This window comes from Lipotes vexillifer, unplaced genomic scaffold (genome assembly GCF_000442215.2).
Source record: "Lipotes vexillifer unplaced genomic scaffold, Lipotes_vexillifer_v1.1 scaffold260, whole genome shotgun sequence".
Classification (NCBI taxonomy): Eukaryota; Metazoa; Chordata; class Mammalia; order Artiodactyla; family Lipotidae; genus Lipotes; species Lipotes vexillifer.
Window position 1 is genome coordinate 382,400 of NW_006778123.1, and position 22,722 is coordinate 405,121.

General features: G+C 39.8%; 1 protein-coding gene across 2 annotated transcripts in view; it reads right to left on the reverse strand.

Annotated features, from left to right (window-relative positions):
* The window catches only part of KDM4C (lysine demethylase 4C), a 360,821-nt gene that overhangs the window by 314,977 nt on the left and 23,122 nt on the right, over positions 1-22,722 (reverse strand). For both annotated transcript variants that reach the window (XM_007451455.1, XM_007451456.1), the window contains exon 4: positions 1,415-1,608. In XM_007451455.1, the coding sequence (XP_007451517.1) occupies positions 1,415-1,608 (194 nt within the window). The remainder of the gene's footprint in view (positions 1-1,414; positions 1,609-22,722) is intronic.

The window sequence follows — 22,722 nt, forward strand, 5'->3', positions numbered from 1 at the left end:
CATATTTGATTATGAACTTTTGCTATATTTGAATTTGCTGGAGAAAGCTTACAACTTCACACTTTGCCAAATGATAAAACCTCAAGGGCAACTAATGGCAAGATGGGGATAGAAATTATACACTGTACTCAACACCTGATCAGCAGGAGAACTTGAAAAGAGGCCATTATCTTTAAACTGGAGGCAAGAAATCTACTGGGCTAACACAAGCACCTGAAGAGCATCCCATCCTGTTCCAGCAGAATACCAGCAGAAACATTGTATTTCCTGGCTTGCCAAGTAGATATTTCATACGCTTCTGTCTCTGAATTATTCTGCGTGTATGTGTACTTTACAAAATACAACTGATATTGAAACTCCCTTAAGACTAAAACCCACAAAAACAAGTTCAAACGTGAAACTGGCTGACCACAAAGGACTCCAGGGTGATTGACAGACTAATAATTACAAATGTGTAATTATTTGATGCATTACATATGATGCATTCTACAGAGCAATAAATCTTAAAATCGTTGCTCAGAAAGATGAGGAAAGAGGCTCACAAACACAGGAACTTCCAAGTTAAGAACACATATTCACATTACCTTATTCTTTTCCCCACATCCATCATACAAAGAGTGATAAAAGGCCTCCTGATTCATCCCTCCTCTCCCTCTAGCCACCACATACTAAATGGAACTTGTCATTTATTCAGAGGGGACGAGACCAGAAAATCATTAGGATTACTTGATACTCTACATCCAGGAAGTCGATTTTCACTCCTAACTGCTGCCCGCATACTTTCCAGCAAATCTCAGAGAAGTAAAGATGCCAAACAAATTCTTTTTTTTTTTAATTTATTTATTTTATTTATTATTTATTTTGGGCTGCATTGGGTCTTCATTGCTGCACACAGGCTTTCTCTAGCTGCGGTGAGCAGGGGCTACCCTTCCTTGCAGTGCATGGGCTTCAGTAGTTGTGGCGCGCAGGCTCAGTAATTGTGGCTCATGGGCTCGAGAGTGCAGGCTCAGTAGTTGTGGCACATGGGCTTAGTTGCTCCGCGGCATGGGGGATCTTCCCGGACCACGGCTTGAACCTGTGTCCCCTGCACTGGCAGGCAGATTCTTAACCACTGCGCCACCAGGGAAGTCCCAAACAAATTCTTCGAGACTAAATACCTATCAATCCATGGCCCATAAAAGTGGTCTACAGGCAATTTTAGATATACAAGTCACCATTAGCTTTATGGTTTTGAGCAAATCCCTAGGCAGAGTGGAAGACTCTGTAATAATTAATTGTTACAGTCAAAAAAACTTTCTTACAGCTCATATAAATCTGAATCCACCAGATAAAGGGAAAAAATTCATCTTCAATGGGTTCATATTGCCCAAATTTCAAAACTCCAAAGCAAATGAATATTAAACATGTAACTTACCAAGACTTGGGCTCTCCAAAGTGGAGGTAATTAATGCTGTAGAGGTCCATATCCTCGGTGTGCCATGCAAATGTGGTTTTCCACATGCCAAAATAGAGATAAGGAGTATTTACACCCTCAATAGAAATACCACACTCTTCCTCAACCACATCCAAGACCGTGTTTAGGTGAGCTATGTTCCATTCATCCACACCCTAGAATCAGGGGAGAGAGGAAAAAAAAAAAGCAAACATTAATAAACTCATAAAGATAACATTTACTGCTCAAAACATCATCTGCCAAAATTATTATACTGTGTATTTTAATTCACTTAGAAATAAAAAATAAAGCAACAATTATCCAAGGCATGCACGTGCACACACACACACACACACACACACACACACACACACACATATTTATACAGATCCATGATTAATTATCCAAGATTACTACCAACGTAATGTGGCTCTATATAAACATTAGTATAAAATTGTACCAAACGACAGAGAATTAAGGCCCCACTCCCCATTTGCTGTTAGTAAGAAAAATCATTGATTCAAAGCATATGATCTGGAGCATGCTTTCCATCATTGGCACACCATTTAGTTTTGGGGGTTTCCTGGTTTTTAGCTTGCTTGTTTATTTGTACATTACTTAAGAAGTCATATTAAACATCAGACATCATCTCAAGATACCACTAACAAAATATATCTTCTGTCATCCCTCTCTCATCCCCACCCATTTCAATTTTGGCATGTGATAACATCATTTCCTGAAAATTCAACTCTAATTATTGGGAAAATTCTCAGCCCCATATTCTAAGCCACAGATCATTATGCTTTTACTGCTTCTTCAACTAAATATTAGCCTCTTATGTTGATGGGAAATTTTAAACAAAGAATAACTGCTAAAAATACTTATCCAAACTCTGGCAAAATTGCTGGAATAATGTAGTTTTATAACAGTAACCCAACATGGCTGGTGATAGAAAGAGACAGAAAAGTTTGAGTCACTGATATAAAAGTTAAAGTGGCAGGAAAAGATTCCAGTTTTATTAAAACTTACCAATCTCTTATTAATTCACTGTAATTCACAACTGCTTACCATTTTTACCAACTATGTATTTTTCCCATATACTTTTCTAATAATCAAATTCTAAATATCAGAGACCAGGTCCATTTTTACGCAATCATGAGGAAATGGCAATGTCTTTAAAACTAGTTCAACCTCTTCATGGTGCTATTAAAGAGGGACATTAAATTTATTTATGTATATACCCAAAAGGCCTTCTCCAATAACTATGCCAACGGCCTCACAGACAACCATGTCTAATAGTTCCCTTATGCACTAAAAACTTTCAGGGCTGTTCTGTTTTCATTCTGGTCTTTAGATGACAATATAATCAGTGTCCTGATCTTACCTCCTTGAGCTTTTGGGTCAGGAAAATTGTTGATGGGGCAGTGAATGAAGTTCTGCCTCAGGTAATATAATTGAAAGTGCCAGGGGAAATAATTTAATTCCCAAATTCCCCAAGGTAGCCGCTCTATCTACAACTTAAACCCCACAGTAGGAAGTTTGCTATTTGGAAACTGTTCAAAGTAAGTATCCTTTTAGAGAAGATCCTAGGTTCCAACTTACAAGACCTCATAAAAGTTCAATCAAATCATGTAAAATATTTTATCTCACTCTATTTATAGTGATACAATCTCTTAACTCTAGTCGAATCAGACTTCAGTCCAACCACTCTAATAATACAGTCCTATTTAAAAGTCATTTCTGAGGCAATGAATATGAAGTAATAAATGAGTACCATATTATAGGAATGATTTTTAAACTGAATGAGCTTGCAAATTTAGGAACAAACCATCCCTCTGAAATTGCTGCATTTGGAGAAGTCTTATCTTTGTTTCTGACTGATATTATCTTTCAGAAATAACTGAGGCCGAATCCCTTGACATGCCTAGACCTGTGGGTCTAAAGGGATGAGCAAAGAGAAGAATGAGTGATGGCAAAAAGACCCAGATTATGGCTCCGGCTCTGCCACTGCCCAGGACAAAAGTCACCGAGATTTTCTGAGCTTCTAGTCTTTCTTCGTGAAAGCCTGAGGGCTACAGTACCCTCCCAGAGCTGTTCAGAGTACTGAATAGGCTGAAGGACACAAAACCTTTGGAAAAATAAAATTTACTATGGCTTAGAACTGATTAAATAAATGTCTCCACTATTCTCTAGTAAATCTTACTGGAAAGCCTCTACCGAAACAAAAGCCAAAGACATGATAAGTGATAATAAAGTCCTATGAAACTTACTATTGAAATTCTCCCCATTAATGGGCAAATAATATGTCTGCAGCAGTTTCTTTTGCACAAGGCCAAGGTTGCCATGATGTTTAAACTTAATTTCTTTTGCTAAAATAAAAAGTCAGGGCTTCCCTGGTGGCGCAGTGGTTGAGGGCCCGCCTGCCGATGCAGGGGACACGGGTTCATGCCCTGGTCCGGGAAGATCCCACATGCCACGGAGCGGCTACGCCCGTGAGCCATGGCCGCTGAGCCTGCGCGTCCGGAGCCTGTTGCTCCGCAACGGGAGAGGCCACAACAGTGAGAGGCCCGCGTTCCGCAAACAAACAAACAAAAACAAAAAACAAACAAATATACAAAAGTAATATAATTTTAATAAAAGAGGTTATTAAAATATTAAGAATAACTGGTATAACAGAGGCTGAGAATAAATCTTACTATTTCCAAATTCCTTCTCCAATTTCTGCTCTCTACTATTGACTGAACTGGCTAGCTGCCTCCAAGGACAGGTTCTACTCAAACTCTGAAGAGCACCAGGTCTCCTTCAGAGATTCAGACAAGGAGTACACCTCATTTGTCATTTAGGAGAAGTGTGACACCACAGTTTACCTCACTACTCTACACATACATATACACTACATCTATCCAAAACAATTCTGTAACACAGGTAACATTATACCCAAATGAACAAATGGAAAAAAACCAGTGCTCCTAGAATAGTGGGAGGCAGAGATAAACCTAAATCTACCTGACTCTAGGCTTTCACTTATAAACTCTACACTTCCAGTTCTGACCATGTTAAATACAGCATATCATCCTTTTCTCTCAGCATCAATTATCAGCAAAGATCCAAGGAACTAAAATTTAGGACAGGCAAACATATAAAACTGCTACATTCTTCCCACCCAGGCATACAGCCGCCCTACACAAACACTGGCAAAGCCTGTAAGAAAAGCTGCTTCCCTTGGGAGTTGGTGATAGAATTTAGTGTAAAAGTAGCCTCCAGAAAGACCCCAGCTACAAACCAGCCCCACAATGACAGGTCGAAATTTGCCAAACCGTTCAAAGCTTAAAGCTGTCAAGTCTCGGCAGAAAAGTCTGCACACCAGCCCAAGTTCAGAGACAAGTGCCTCTTCCCAGATTCTATCCCTTCACATAAAGCCCTTCTACACAATGTCCAGCAGGTGCTTGAGCAATATCTGTAACTCACCTGACCTCCACTGGGCAGACATTTCCTCCCTGGTCCCACCCCTCCCTTCACCCCGATAACCCAGTGCATTCTAAGCCTGCCCTGCCCTGTTTGTCTATTTACCCTGTATCTGCCTGGTTTTCTGAAATAATTCACCATTGGACCATAATTTGTACACATATGTGTAAGACAGAAGTTTATCAAGGATCTTTCCTTTCAATCTCTGTATCATCAGCCTATCAAGAATCAGATGGCAATTTGAAAGAACTCCTAAATTTTCATTACCATAGGCACTCAGGAGCTGCTTGAAGACCAGGCTTTGGACTTCGGACTCTTCACAGAGGAAGTAAGCACCCCCAAACTGGCATCAGCATGAACGATGCATCTATAAACCTATGCAGAAAGACTGTGCCAAGTTTGAGCTCACGCCCTTGAGCTCTGGGCCTGGGTCCCTGAACACAGCCCACATCCAGGCCAGGAGCACCTTCTTCCCGGGACTATGAGCATCCGGGATTCCCTCTTGAGTGACCGCGCTCAGCCACTGCGAGACTGCAGGCGGAGAGGGCAGCAACATGCCACATTAGAACACGTACCAAGAAGGAGTCGTTCCCACCTAACACAGAGAAATAACGCAAAACTCATAGCAAACCAATTCTTCCCAAAATAACCCTCTGAGGACCACTACTCTACGAGAGGCTGTGGTCAAAAAGCCCTGGCGTCCTTTTCTCCTCCTCTTACAAAGTTACGGTGCCAACAGGCACTCCGAAGGTTCTGAGAGGCCATGCTACAAGGAAGCCTGATTCACTTTGCTTAACTCCACTTTTCCCGGATGTGATTTGACCACGGGACCTTGTTTACGGAAGACATTACTACCTTTCCTCAACAATGTCAATATCCAGCCCACATGTTTCTCCTCCCCTGCCCACCCGCCCTCTGCCCCGACTCCTGCCATCAGCCGCAGCACCTTCAACGTTATCCCCACTGGGCTCTTCCCAAACAGTGCTCTGAGCCTCCATCTCTCTACAGCTTCACTGCCACACGCCCAGCTCTAAGCTGGACTCAAAGTGACCAGCAATAATTTCTGAAATCTATAAATTTATGGGGAAAAACATCATTTCATTAGAAAATCCAATTATTTAAAGAAGAAGATCCACCTCCTAGGTACTGTAAAACTCTGAGAAAATACTAAAAGAAATTATTAAAGATTCTAACTAAAGTTTTCAGGTACTTTTATTTAGTATTTTTTAAAAGATTATGCTTTCCTCATTTGGCTCTAACCATCACTTTCTATGACCCTTAATGCAGTCCAGCCAACACCTACTGTGTACTGTGATCCAAACAAAAGACTATCCACCCAATTTCCACTTACTTTAAAGCTAGGCTAATGTAAATTACTGCCACCAATTCATATACCTGTAACAAGCCCTTGAAGTTTCAAAGGTAATGCAAATGAAGAAAGAAAAATAAAACTTGGTTAGTTTTAAAGACTTCAAAATTCAATCCATTTTGCACAGTAATGTGTGAAAATTGCACCTTTCAATAACTAAAATGAAAGCTCTGGTCACATTTTAAAATAGAGGATTTCGTTAGGATCTTTACACAGTAAGAATAAAATTAGACCCATGTGAAATTCAATTTGCTTTAAAGTTAATTACAATGTGTGATGTGATAGCTCCTTTTGTTTCTTCCTTTCCATGAAAATATCACATTCTCTAAACTTTCTACTTTTAAAACAAACCTCTTTTCCTTTTTGCATTTTTACACACCAAAATACCTACAATTTTACAGCAGTGCTTTCTTTTCTTTCTGAAAGTCTAGACAATAACCAACGTAGAGCAAGTTCTGAAGTAACAAAAAAATTCTGCAACAAAAAGTACCATATAAAAAGACTGTTCACCTTAAAAAGGTAAATATGAGTACGACAAGAAGGAGGGCAGAGAAGAAAAGGGGGGAAATGCCCAGGCAAATAAAAGATTGCAGACAGCTTGGGACTCCTGCCTTGATTCTGGACCACTGAGGCTTTGAGGTTAATGGTATCCCTGGTTCCAGGCAAAAGCAACTCCACTCCTCTTGGGAGAAAAGCATCCTTCACTTAAACTTGTAAATTCTCCACAAATTAAGATCAAGCCAGAGAATACAACCAAAGATCACTATGAGTACAGGGAGTCAAGACCTCACTGCAGAAAGCTAGCAAAAACAACTGACCCTCCACCACCCCAAGGACTGTTGATATCAGAATTTTCAGACACTAAAGAATGTGAAATGTTTACAGAAATAAAAAATGGAATCACAAAGACAAGAAAGTAAAATAAACTATTTGGAATGACCAGTCAGATTTGGGGGGAGAGGTGGACTTCTAGAAATGAAAGATATCGGTCTTCCCTGGTGGCGCAGTGGTTGAGAGTCCGCCTGCCGATGCAGGGGACGTGGATTCGTGCCCCGGTCCGGGAAGATCCCAGATGCCAGGCAGCGGCTGGGCCCGTGAGCCATGGCTGCTGAGCCTGCGCATCCGGAGCCTGTGCTCTGCAATGGGAGACGCCACAACAGTGAGAGGCCCGCGTACCGCAAAAAAAAAAAGTAGCCCTTGAGTATGTTTTTATTAAAAAAAAAAAAAAAAAAAAAAAAAGAAAGATATCATTATTAAACTAAAACTCATTGAAAGGATTAAACAAGAGAAGTATAAAATTTAAGACATGAACACTCAGTGCATGCAGTACAGAAAGATGGGAAGGAATATCTGAAAGGTAAAGTTAAGCATGCTTAGGACAGAATGTCTAAGGTTCATGTATTCAGAGTCCCAGGAGAGAGAAAAATACAAAATTATTGATAAATAAAGTCACTAAAAGAGAAGACTGATGAAACCAATTACATTAAAATTAAAATCTGTTCATTAAAAGACACTGTAAATAAGTCCATCTCTAAAAATTTTGATGTCAACTTTAGTTAATCTTAAATACACTGAGTTGAAGCTACAAAACAGACTTCTCAGACCTTCAGTGATGCTACAGCTTTTGTTTTACAGTTACCAAAACATCAAAATGCCAATTACATTTATTGATTAAAAACTGCTTATAAAGCCTTCATTATTACTCCTACTCTTGAAGACAATAATATTCTATGTGGACAAATATTTGGGCTCATTCTGGCATTCCAATATTCTTATCTTTCTAATTTAACTCTTTTCACAGCCATGTTCTGTGTAAAAATAATAATTTCTGTCCATCTTCCTTTTAAAACTAAAACTGTTTCTGTTTGATGTAATATAAAATATGGAATTGATTTTGCAGGGTCACAGACGATTCATGTTTTTGCTATATACCTTTGCACATTATTTTCTTATCAAACTAGTTACCAAGTATTTTTACATGCTTGTAAACAAATATATTTTTACAACATACCTGTATATATGTAAAGTCAAGTATTTAATTCTCGCTGTTCACTTTTAAAACTGACAAAGAAAATAAGTGAACACTACAGAAACCATGGTAGAACTTTACTTGTTCTGGTCTTGGTTGTCCCATCTTTGGCAAGTCACATACCTACTCAAGAAACATTCCCAACAGAGTATGATAGGATGAAAATCTAAAATCGCTTTCAATATTCCCTGCTAGATTTTGACTATTATATCGAGTATTAGGTATATAGCATTTAATTGACAATTATATAACTGTAGATGGCTTCTGATTTTGTTTTTAACTCCATGGACTGTGTTTAAATAGTTCAAAATTATATTCCTGATTCTGAGATGCTAAGTGGCATTGCACAGTTGTCACTTTACAGAATGTGTACAACAGTCCCATGAAGCTGATAAGGTGTACCCCTGTATAGCTTCAGGTGCTAGAATTAAAACTGACCTGTTATCACACACACACAAAGACACTGAAAATAGAAGAAACAAAAAAGTTTTGGAAAGAACAAGCCACTATTGAAGCAAATAATTCAACAAATGTAATTCAACAACATGGCGTAGTTTGGGTATCCAGAAAACATAAAAAATTCCAAATAATAAGGAAAAGTCAAACAATCTAATAGAAAAATAGGCAGAGGAAAAAAGAGAAATCACAAATGGCCAACAAAGGTATGAAAAGCTGGGGCTTCCCTGGTGGCACAGTGGTTAAGAATCTCCCTGCTAATGCAAGGGACACGGGTTCGAGCCCTGGCCCGGGAAGATCCCACATGCTGCGGAGCAACTAAGCCCATGTGCCACAACTACTGAGCCTGAGCTCTAGAGCCCGCAAGCCACAACTACTGAGCCCATGTGCCACAACTACTGAAGCCTGCGCGCCTAGAGCCCATGCTCTGCAACAAGAGAAGCCACGACAATGAGAAGCTCGCACGCTGCAATGAAGAGTAGCCCTGGCTCACCACAACTAGAGGAAGCCCGCACACAGCATCGGAGACCCAACACAGCCAAAAATAAAAAAATAAAATAAAATAAATTTAAAAGTTAAAAAAAAAAGATATGAAAAGCTATTCTACATCATTTGTAGTCAGAGAAATTCACACTAGATATTTAAAAGCCACAAGATTGACAATAAGTAATAAGATGAACGATATTAAGTGCTGAAGAGGATATATGTCAGCAATGAGGAAACTTTTGGAGGTGAGAGAAGTGTTCTAAGACTGGTTGGTGGTGATGGTTACACAAAAATCATTGAATTATACGTTAACATCAGTGAATTTTGTGGTATGTAAATTATACCTCAGTAAACCTGTCTTAAAAATGATTATATAGTGCTAGGGGAGGGTAAATTGGTACAAGGTCTTTGAGAAACAAGGTAACAGTATCTGACAAAGTTGAACACTCAGGGAGGCAGCACTTCCATTCTTACATAAGTGCTTTACAGAACTTGTATACAGTGCACCAAAAATCATATACAGGGATGTGTTCATAGCAGCAATATTCATTTTAAAAAGAAAATATCCCCTGACAGGATAATAAAAAATAAAATGTATATGCACATAATGGAATGTTATACAGCAATGGAAATGACTGAACAATAGCTCACACAATAATATGGATAAACTCAGAAAACCTAGTGTTTTGTATAGTCTCGGAAGACTACATAAAGTGATACTACTTTTAATAAGGTCAAAAATAAGCCAAACTAAATATATTGTTTAAAAATATGTGTTTGTGGGCTTCCCTGGTGGCGCAGTGGTTAAGAATCCGCCTGCTGATGCAGGGAACAAGGGTTCAAGCCCTGGTCAGGGAAGATCCCCCATGCCGCGGAGCAACTAAGCCCGTGTGCCACAACTACTGAGCCTGCGCTCTAGAGCCCGCAAGCCACAACTATAGAGCCCACCATGACACAACTACTGGAGCCCGCGCACCTAGAGCTCATGCTCTGCAACAAGAGAAGCCACTGCAGTGAGAAGCCCATGCACCACAACGAAGAGTAGCCCCCACTTGCCACAACTAGAGAAAGCACACACGCAGCAACAAAGACCCAATGCAGCCAAAAACAAATAACTTAATTAAATAAATTTATTTTTTTAAAAAAATGTGTCTGTGCAGAAACAGACTCACAGACATAGAAAACAAACTTATGGTTACCAAAGGGGAAGGAGGAGGGAGATAAATTGAGAATTAGGGATTAAGAGATACACACTACTACATAGAAAGTGGATAACCAACAAGGCTCTACTGTATAGCACAGGGAACTATATTCAATATCTTGTAATAACCTACAATGGAAAAGAATCTGAAAAAGGATATATATATATATATATAAAACACAACATTGTAAATCAACCATACTTCAACAACAACAACAAAATTTGTTTGAGAAAACTTTTTTTTTAAGGCAAGAAATCAAACACAAAGTTCAGGCCACCCCTGGGTGATGGGGTGGGGTAGCAGGGAAGGACTGTAGAAAGAGCATCCCATGAGCAGTATTGTTTCTTTTTGTTTTTTTTCTTTGGGGGGCCCTGCCACATGGCATGCGGGATCTTAGTTCCCCGATCGGGGATTTAACCCGTGCCCCCTGCAGTGGAAGCATGGAGACCTAAGCACTGGACTGCCAGGGAATTCCCCATGAGCAGTATTATTGACGCTCTAGCTGTGGGACTGCATGGTGGGTCTGGGGTAGTCAGTGTACCACTGTGCTTTAAAGCATAAGTTGCACATATAAAATCAGATTATTACATTCCAAAAATATGATAAAGCAAAAGTCATGAAAAAGAGAACATCTCCTGAGTCATACCTCACGGCACCATTTCTGCCCTGGCACCTTGTCTCACTGACACGAAGAGAGCGGTGTATTTCATGAAAATAGCAGGCGCATTTTCTTTAGTAACCCCTAAACAAACATCCTTCATGGCTCTGACGTGACAGACTTTGACAAACGGCAGAAAGTATAAACTGCTGGAATGCAGGTTGGACTTATAAGTAAATGACTATTGCAGAATAGAATTCTTCATGATTCTCTTGGTCGGAGTCAATTACTGAACATCTCATCACAGCCTCAGGATTTCTGTCCCATTTTGCTTTAACATTGCCACCAGTAGCAGCTATTATTCAGTACATACTATGGAGCAGGCCCTATCCTAGGTGTTTTATTTATTCATCTCATTTAATCTTATGAGATGAATAAATAAAACTATCATCTATTATCAATGCCATTTTATAGATGAGAGAACTGCCCCAGGAGAAGTAAGATAACTTGCCCAAGATCTCCCAGCTCATAACTGTGGAGCCGGGAAGGGTGAGAATGGAAAACTCTAACCAGAGCTGACACTACTGTGTCTGAAGCCTCACTGGCCAAACAATGAGCCAGAAAGTCAATTCTAAACTTTTATATAATCAAGGAGGGAAAAACTTCCCTGTATCCCCCCAATGACTGGAAGGGAAAGTCAATAATTTGGTTATTATGTTTGCTACTTTTCTTTCTTTTAAGTGCTACCAATCAAAAAGATGATTTTAAAAAACTGCCTTGGGCCAAGAGCAGGATTCATGGATTCACTCACAGACATGCTTTCTATTAAAAAAAAAACAACCTTACTTAAATAATAAACAGAATTGTTAACTTTATTTTACACATCTACACATGGCCCTTGCAGAAAATCCTAAAAGGAATCTGAACCATAAAAGCCCTATTGTTCTTTAAAGAGGATCAATTATCTCAACATTTAATAAAATAGTAAAATCCCATATCCAGACCCTGACAAGTTAGTTTTTTATTTTTTATTTTTTTGCTGTACACAGGCCTCTCACTGTTGTGGCCTCTCCCATTGCAGAGCACAGGCTCCGGATGCGCAGGCTCAGCGGCCACGGCTCACGGGCCCAGCCGCTACGCGGCATGTGGGATCTTCCCGGACCGGGGCACGAACCCGTGTCCCCTGCATCAGCAGGCGGACTCTCAACCCCACTGCGCCACCAGGGAAGCCCTGACAAGTTATTTTTAAATACAGGAAATTAAACACAACAATCTTTACTAATGTATTCATATTTTCTAGACTATTAAGCCCCTTGTCTCATTCAACTCTTTAAGGTGTATTATACTGCAGTGTAAAACAGTACTTTAAAATCACTGTGTTTGTTAATAAACTTTTATAACAGAGATTGCCTAAGTACTCAGTATCTACTTTCACCTTCTTTACCAATAGAACCCCATTCAATCGAAAGAACAAAGTAGCTGCAGCTGGATATGTATGGTTCTGGCTAATGAAACGTAACTGGACATCACTGGGCAGGGCTTCCAGGAGAAAGCTTTGAAGGGGCTGACTCCCGCAGACACAACTCCTTTGCCCTCCTTCCCTCTACCAGACATTCAGACACGATCAGCAGCTACCACAAGAGCACAAGGGTAAGAATCTCATCATGAAGATGGCAGAAGAAATTTCTAGGAGTACAGGTCTACGACAACATCATGGAACCAACATGGCCCTGGACTACCTGCCTCAAATTTTTACATGAAAACTAAACAATTTGTTTCAGCCATTTATTTTAAGGTCTCTACTACTGACAGCAAAATAATGTCTAATACATTTCCTCCTTAGTAGCCAAATCCATAGGTCCCCACTTCCCCCATTCCCTAATGGTTTTAAGTAAGAAAGTAATATATCAGAGTCCATGACGCTAATGTGATTCTACTAAGGAAAAAGTAGAAGCCACTTAGCTTTTGAATGGTACCAAAGTATGGGCTGGGCTTGAGCCTCTTTACAACTACTAATGCCAGGAAAATTCAATTTAGAAAAAAAGGTACCTCTTTCTCCCTGTTCCTTTATAGGACTCTATCTAGTTATTTGTTTTTTCCACCTTGCTTCATTTCTTCCTCAATGCTACCTCTCACTTAAAGCAATTTTAGATTTAACACACTTGAATAACACCTGGCAGAGGGCTCAAATAATACCCTTTTATTCTTTATGAAGAGAAACAACTTAAGGTATTTCCAATGGTCTCATTTTCATTCCTCACAGCGAAAAATTCTGGATCATATACACAGGCTCAACATTTTTCCTTCAATAAAAAACAAAAAACTAATAATTTTCCTGAATTAATATTCTATATTTTCTCATTTACAACATTTGGAACATAAGTTTTAAAAAAATCAAATGTATAAACCTGCAAATAAGAAGATCATTTTATCATTTTAGTGATATCTTTCTCTTTAAAAAATTCTTTTTAAGTTAGAACATATTTAGAATCACACTCCAGGAATTCATGGCTCTAACTCTGTTCCAGTGACCCCAAAAGCCCACTGACAGGTGGTGACTTATTTTGAGGAATGGATGCTAGGACACTGGCGTGTGGGAGCAGCTCCCCAACCTCTCCATCTCAGCCAGACCTGCTGCTCTCTTCCCATAGTCAAGTGGATGATTTATGAGGGAAATTGTATACAATACTGGAAATCCTGTGTGGGCATTCAAGATCTTGGAGATACAGCTATACATAGTTACCTTGGTTTATTCACTTACTATTGGATTGTGAACATTTTCCTAACATTTATTTTATTATATATATCACCTTCTTATCTGTAACAATTTGCATCATTATTTTCCTTTGTGACATATAGGTTGTTTTACATTCTTTGTCATAATATTTTTAAAAAAAACACTGGAAAATGATTTTGGCACACAGACATCGATCCATATTTCTAATCATTTCTAAAATAGATTCTAGAAGAAGAAGGGTGTGGATCAATACTTCCTTTCTGACAACAGAATTATTTGAATCTTTCTACTCTATTTATAAATTTCCTCCTTAAAAAAAAAAATCAGTTTCCATGTCTGTAAAAAATCATAGTAAAGATGAAATCTAGATGATCTTCATCATCCTTTTTTTTAAAATGGGGACAGCCCGAAGTAGGAAGGGCTTCAAGTAAACATGCTTTATCAAAGTCCTTTTGTAAACCTGCGGGCAAGGTCAGCTGCAATGGGAACAGAAGAAACTTTTGCTTCTGAAGACACTAAGCATCCCATGAAGACCCTGGCAGACACTAATCCAAGAGAGGAAGAGATAGAGAGCACACAGTGTAGTTCAAAGTTCTAATTATCCATTCTGGTGACAATCTAAAATAGTAGAAAGAGGGACTTTCCTGGTGGCGCAGTGGTTAAGAATCTGCCTGCCAACACAGGGGACACGGGTTCGAGCCCTGGTACAGAAAGATCTCACATGCCGCAGAGCAACTAAGCCCGTGTGCCACAACTACTGAGCCTGCGTTCTAGAGCCCGCGAGCCACAACTACTGAGCCCGCATGCCACAACTACTGAAGCCCACAAGCCTAGAGCCCATGCTCCGCAACAAGAAGCCACCACAATGAGAAGCCCGCGTGCCACAACGAAGATTAGCCCCCGCTCGCCACAACCAGAGAAAGCCTGCATGCAGCAACAAAGACCTAATGCAGCCAAAAATAAATAAATAAATAAATTTATAAAAATAAAATTAAAAATATAATAGTAGAAAGAGAATGGGAAAAGGGATCTCCCAGCTCTGTCACTGGGTGTCATCTTGGATAAACCCTAACATTTTGGTCTGAAGTTCCTCATCTATAAATGTGTTGGCTACATCATGATGTCCAAGACTCTTTCCAGGTGAAATAATCAATGCTTTGATGATCACCAACCAAATTCAGCACTAGAACTCTGGCTTTTCACCTCTGCCTTTCATTTTCTTTCCCCTTCAGTAATTCCCACTTCTGTTTCCCTAACACTTTCCCAGGGATATCTGCCCTTCTAGGCATAGTGATCATTCAGTACCTCCAGAACTCTCTTAGCGTCCTCACTAAGAGAGTTCACATGCCTGATGCCCACAGATGCCCTGAATTCTCACCACAATCTCAGGGATTGTGCCAGTTCCCAAGAAGCATAACCTCTTTCCATGCCTACCCTTCTCCATGCCTATGGTACATAGTATTCACAGCACCCACGGGGCACCTAGTCTGCCCTGTATGTGTTATTTATCCCTTAGGGAAACCTTTCACAACTCTCCAGCTACCAAGTTAGCACACTCCACTGGCAAACACCTGGTATCCCTAACACTTCTCACACCCTCACAAACTACTCAGCATGGGACTCATATGTGTTTATCAATTTAGTACTTCCAGAGACAATACTGATTTTCCCCACAGTGATCCCACCTAACCCTATGATGTGCAAGATAGATACTTGAGGGCAGTAGCCATGTACTCTGAGGTCAGCCTGCAACTGGGCTTAACTCTCTTCTATCGACAATTCCCTAGCAATACCCCTCTGAAAATACAGCTTCCAGAACTGCTGAAACATTCTAGATGCAATGTGCCAAGTGAATAGAGCTACCATCACCTCCCCTGTCTGGATAGCATAACTTGAGATCATGAGGCTAAGACTTCATTTACTAAAGATCAGCCACAACATGCTGGCAGGTAATGACTTTTGATTAACTAGAAGCCTCATTTCACAGAAGTAAAATCTAAAAGTCACAATACCAAGCCAACAGCTGTCTCAGCATTAAGACATGTCTAGAATGATGATATTTTCCCTTGGATATGAAAATTACACATACAGTTAGTGTTCTGGCTTAAAATTATTTCTTATTTCAGGATAAATGATACCCTAACATGATAAAAATACAAAATGTAAAGGAACTCTGGTGACTCAACAGTTTAAATGTTTTACCTCATTTTGGAAATGCTCAGCCTCAGAAAAATTTGTTGTCCAAGAGCACCATCTGGTGGATGAAGGTATTTAAGCTACCCCAGTGCAGGAAGATAAAAAGTCATCCATAAGGCTAAATGCCAGTAAGACTACAATTTTGGTATGAAAAGATTCCTATGCTTCAGCCAACATATTTCTTATAAAGGGGTTCTTGACAAAGAACCTCTTGCCTCTGTCTACGGCAAAGACAGAGCTTTCCTGAAAGTCACAGCTAGGCATGGCAGACCTTGACTATATAAGTAAATAGGTCAAATATTCTGTGCTGTTTAATACAGCCTTCTATTTCAAGAGGCTGTGGAGAAAAGGAAGGAAATGAGGCAGTGTCAGTGGCAAAGTACCACTCTCATCGGTTAGCAATGATCTGCCCATCCCACTGTGCATTGTGGCCCAGCCTCACATTGACCCAGGCAAGACTAATAACTGTCATACCCTTCCTGCCTCTGCAGCCCCTAGGGTCCCTCTCCACCTTAGATTAATCAGCTTTCCCCTGTCCAAGAAAAACATTCTACCAATAAAAATAAGAGATTAAAAAAAATGTTAAATCATCCTGTTGAAGAATACCTGTAATCATGGCAAAGCATTCATATGTGTTAAAACGGGAGGGAGAAAAGACAAAACCAAACTATGTTCACCGTGATACCACGCCTGCTAAAAGAAATACAATTATTGAGCACAAAGGAGAGGAGAAACATTGGAAGGGAATATACACTAAACTTTTTTGACAGCTCTTGTCTCTGAATGCCAGGATTACGAGTGATTTCAATATTCTCTGTCATATAATGCTTTCCATCATTTTTTATATTAACATTTATATTAACAAAAAGGTAATTTTTACCTATAAAATTTATGCATTTATAATCATAGTCTATAAAGAAAACTTAAAAGGGAAATTAGAAAGAGGACCCCCATACACACCCATCCATCCAGTACATGCACAGTTTAAAAAAAAAATTTTTTTCCCCAGCTCTCAAGGAGAAATATGCAGTATAAGACATTATATTTTTTTGTCTTAAGGTTTGTCACTGTGTTTTTCAAACTGTTTTGAATTTTCTATCAATTATCTGTTAATAAATAATTGGATGACAAAAGCAATAGGCTAGCAAATTAATATTAAAGGAAAATGTTGGAAATACAGTTTAAAATATTTTATATATCTTAAGACACAGGGACTTGAGTTCACATCCTAAGCCCACTTTCTGCTTGTAAAATTTTGCCTGAGTTATATGTCAGAATTTATGGCATCATGCTCCCCAAATAACTCCATGACTTCTTGTTTGAGAACCTCTGTCTCGTAATGTGATTAGGTCTCTGAGATTCATACCAGGGACACAGTTAGTTACCTGAAGGTCAGTATACAAGAATGGAAACTGTTACCTTGCCTGGAGATCCCTGCATCATCTATGTAGAGTGAGATCAGAGAAGGAATCTTTTGCTAAATATCTTAAGGCAGAGGTTTTCAAAATGTTGTCCGGGGGCCATTGTGAGACCTCCAGATCCCATCAGGGTCTGTGGCATCAAAACCATTTTCACAATTATACCAAGACATTGTTCTCCTTTTTCACTCTCATTCTCGCATCAGTGTAAGGTAGAGTTTTCAGCAGGCTATATGATATTACAACAGATTAAATGCAAAAGTAGATATAAGAATCCAGAGGGGTTTTCTATTAAGCTAGACATTAGTAACTTGAAAATAAATGTAAAATAATGCCACTCCTCTCACTAAACTTTGTGTGTAGGAAAACACAGTCACTTTTTATAAAAATAGGAATGTTATGTAACATTATTTTTAATGAATGTATTATTACATTCATTACATAATGTTACATAATGAATAATGTACATTCATTACATAATGAATAATGTACATTCATTACATAATGAATAATGTACATTCATTACATAATGCTACATAATGAATGTAACATTATTTTTAATGAATTAAATACTTTTAAACATTCTCAGTTTTAATTTCCCAATACAATAAACAAGGATAGATACAACCTACATAAACAAAAGCTCTTTGAGGTTCACAATCAATTATTAGAAATATAAATGGGTGCTGAGACCCGAACTACTGTCTAGTGTTCAGAAAAACACACACTGAAGATCACTCTGACCCATCCCTCTTCCTCCTTACTCAAAGCACTTTCCAAGCCTCTTGCCATGACCAGTCCATCTGGTAGACCCTTATCTGATCACACTTTCTAAAGCATGATTCTGATCCTATCACTTCCCTACTGAAAAATCTCAAACGTTCTACAAGATGTAGAGAATGATAACCAAAAATACTCAGGAAACTCCATGATCTAGCCTCAGCCTATTTTTCTAATGTCATGCACTCATCAATTCTATCATTATTTAGGTGCATTATTTGAAGCAGACTGTATGACAGGGGCTGGGGCTGGAGAGTCTCTAAGAAATGATACCTGCCATCACTGGACTCAGAGTTTACTGTGAGAGAAACAGAAATAATATAGGTATCCTTCATTTTCTGTACTAATTTTCCAAATACCTGCTGTAATAAGATTTTTTTACCCAAAATTCACTGTCCAAATCAAAAACACTCTAAAATGACTTGTGAACATCCACCAACAGAATGGTTTCAGTTATATACAAATCTAGGTAAGATAATATAGACGGCAGTTCGGTTGTATCTCAGCTCTTGTCCCAAAAGGATTATGCCTTGTGCCCAGATTAAATGTACTGGGCATCACTGCTATCATCTTCCAATCATTATTGGTGAAAATGTCTTCTGCAAATGTGGAAAAGCCTGAAAAGAAGGTAAGTGAGCATAAGAGTCCTGGAAAAGCCCACACATTAGAAAGGCTTGAAGGTGATGGTGTGCAATGAGGGAGAGAAGCACCTAAGACATGATCGCGATATGTCCATACCTAACAACATAGCAGTGTTGCTCCTGGAAAGCTTAATCGTGTTACTCAAACCAACACCATATATGAAAAACTAGAAAAACTCCTTGTGCAGTGGACTGATAGTCATTCTCAGTGTAGGAGACCACTGAGTACCAGGCTGGTAGAGGAGAGGGTGGACACCTACAGTGATCTGGAGGCAGCTGCAAATGGGAGGAACATGATTCAGTGAAGGAGCTGAGTTTCAAAGCAAGACTGGGAGATTTAAGAACAGTGAGAGACTGTACAAGTTGTGGATCACGGGTGAAGCAGCTTCCCCTCACAGTGAGATGTGCTACCTTCCTCCAGTGAACTGTTGAAAACTATCACCGAAGATGGTTACACACAAGGGGAACGGTCAGTCTCAATGCCATGCCATCCCATAGGTTTATTCAGAAGAAAGAAGTACTTAGACATAAAGCATCCAAAGAAGAGGCTAAATTACTGTGAAGTAGGAACCTTGCTGATACACTATGAAAACATCATCTCAAAGGGGCCACTGCAGACAACAATGCCTGTTAGGATATGAATGAAGTATTCAAATCAGAAAGCCTGGACGATGGAGGAGACAGGTGAGGCTTAGGGGAAGAGGTGTCTGTCACCACTCAATAAAGGGAAAATCTTGCAAAGAAGCCTCTTGAAAACAGTGTTATCAAGAAGGTAACAGCCAGCTTAAGGAAAGCATGTGGGACTTCATTTTTAAACCTCAATTTAATGAACCATTATCATCATTAAAAGGCTCACCACTATATACATGATAGGTATTGTTAGAAATGCAGCCCCAAAGAGCACAGAACACAAGCCTGAATGACTTAATGTCACTGTACTAGTGTAAGTAAAAAATGTTGATGCCGATTCTTAGCTCTCACACACAGAACAAAGAGATGCACTCTGTCTTCAGAGGTCTGTGGAAGCATGGCTATTGGCTATCCCAGAAATGTTCTACCTCCTTTTTTCCCTGCAGATATCTGTTTATTTTCATGTCCCTTAGTCAAACTGAATCATCCCACACAGTTATATCGCTTTTTTCTACCTGTTCATCTTTTCTCTTTATCTGTCTTCTTTTTGTGTGTTTGCTTCCTGAAGTAACTCCCATGTTTCTTTTATCAGAGGACTTATTTTTTAAATGTACAGTTAGCAAAGGCTAATTAAAGCTTTCTCCTTTTTTTTTTTTTTTTTTTTTTGGCCGTGCTGCACAGCTTGCGGGATCTCAGTTCCCTGACCAGGGATTGAACCCAGGCCCTTGGCAGTGAAAGGGTGGAGTTCTAACCACTGGACCGCCAGGGAATTCCTTAATTAAAACTTTCTTTATCAGTGGACCAGCCCTTAGTAAAACACAACCAAAAAAAAAAAAAAGTTTCAGATCTTAGGATTCTTATGCTTCTATTACTGTTTCCAAGGAATCACCTAGGGCCACCCAAGAATACAGGTGGCTCTGTTTCTAAGTTCAGGACCTTCTTTACTTACAGACGGTCCCTGACATCACCAAATTTCATTTCAAGGTATCAACATAGTCAATCTCATTCTCCAAAAAACATTCAGAATTTCATGTATATCTCAAAAAAGGTTTTGAGCACCCTTCCCCAAGAGCAAATAATTGTACCTCTATATTAGGGGTTGGCAAACTTTTTCTGCAAAGGGCAAAACAGTAAATATTTTAGCTTGTGTGGGCCATACAATCTCTGTCACAACTACTCAACTCTCCCATTGTAGTGCAAAAAAGCCAGGCACATATAATATGTAGATGAACAATAAGGCTATGCTCCAATTAAACTTTATTTACAAAGACAAGCAATAGGCAGAATCTGGCTGCCAAGCCAGGCTTTGCATCATACACCCAAAGACTGGGCTTTGTCATGTCATGCCTTTGAAAGTCTTGGCATTTTGGTTTAAAAACTTGTAACTTGCTTAAATCATGTTACTGATAGCTGCTGCCACAGGCTGCTGCCCATGGTGTTGACTGAGATTTTTAAGTATATCTTAAGGAAATCAAGCTCTGAAAGCAGCAGTCGAATGAAAGAGGGGCCAAGATTCATTCCCTGGAATCTCCAGGCCCTACTTACTCCCTTTACTATCAAGGCTGACTGTCCTGAAGTAGTCCTTCATGAACACTCTCACTCCTAATTCCTGTGTTGTACCCAAGCCTGGACCAACACTGCAATGGCACCTCTTTTTGCCCCTTAACAGACTTGCCTGGTGCTGCAAGACAAACATCTGAGCAGAAGGGACCCTCACAGCCCCATCACCGGCCAGGCTGATCTCTCTCCCTCCCACCCCATAGCCACTATTCCAGGTCTGCCTCACCCTCCTCAAGACCAGGCTCACCAAAAAGCCTCCAAATTCAGTAAAAATACAGACTGTTAAGTGCAGCCTTACCCTCAAATTTACCTAGTTTCATCCCCATTCTTCTCTCTCCTTCCTTTACCTGACTTGAACTTGCTCCTCTAGGCCAATCTCAGATGCCACAGCTCCAACAAAAAGTCTTCCTTCAACGCCAAGCTACTATAAGTGCCTCTGCTCTGGGCTCCCTGGAACCCCACACTTGCCTTTACAGCCAAGCTCATTACATCCTACTGCCCCTTTGCCCCTCAAGCCTGTGAATTATTGAGAACCAGGGTCCTTATTCATCTTTGCACCCTGCACAAACTGTTTCTCTTATCTTCCCCACACCCTCTCCAAGAACTCCCATCCCCACCAAGAACGGTTATGGTTTTTCAACCCTTCTTTTAACATTAAAGGAAAAAGCCGTAACTAGAAATTGGGAGGGGGGCGGGAATTGAACTACAATTTGATGACTATAATCCCTTTCAAAATAATGCCGTGAACCATAACAAACCAATTTCCAATACAATTTAAACTGAGCTGAGCAGTTAAACAATGCAAAGATACAATAGTGAAGAGTAAAACAATACATGGGCTTTTATTCAGTGCACATTCATTGTGATGATTTCAAAAGTTCCTGACAGTTACAAGTTATTACTACACTCACTCTTCATCACTCCCCTTAACGCACTCGTTCTCTTGTTACTCTCCAGCTACCTCAAGGGAGCAAATACAAGTTATTTTTCATTTGCTTGAATTTAGTTGTCTTGAGTGTGACTGGTTTCATTTACCAGTAGCAGTTTACAACATCTCTCATATGTCTGTCTTTATGATACAAAAGCATTGAAAACGTCAGCTCAGTTCTCGAGCTACTAAATGCTCCTATATAAATTCCATAAAATACTATGCCTTGTAGGTCCTAGCAAAATGACAGATTCCTGGCTCCAAAACCTGTAAATAATGAGGATGTTTCAAAACTGCATGTTTACAAACCAGCAGATTTTGTTCACTGGATTTTAATAACTAAAGTTACTCAAATCTGAAGTCTAAAGTCAATGTTCCCTTGAAGCAATGCCATTGTGTAACTGGTTTTCAAACACAAGCGGCAAACTGATAAGCACGGCAAACCGATGTCCATCACCCTCAGCTGTGCTGTCAACAATTATGTTATTTTAACTATCAAATGTGTAAAGCCAGTTCAGGGCAGTTTTATGTTGACTGTTCTGAAAATCGTATGCTGCTTCTACCTCTTAATTATATTTGCAAAAAGGAACAAAGAGGGGGCTTCCCTGGTGGTGCAGTGGTTGGGAGTCCGCCTGCCGATGCAGGGGACACGAGTTCGTGCCCTGGTCCAGGAGGATCCCGCATGCCGCGGAATGGCTGGGCCCGTGAGCCGTGGCCGCTGAGCCTGCGCGTCCGGAGCCTGTGCTCCGCAACGGGAGAGGCCACAGCAGTGAGAGGCCCGCGTACAGCATAAAA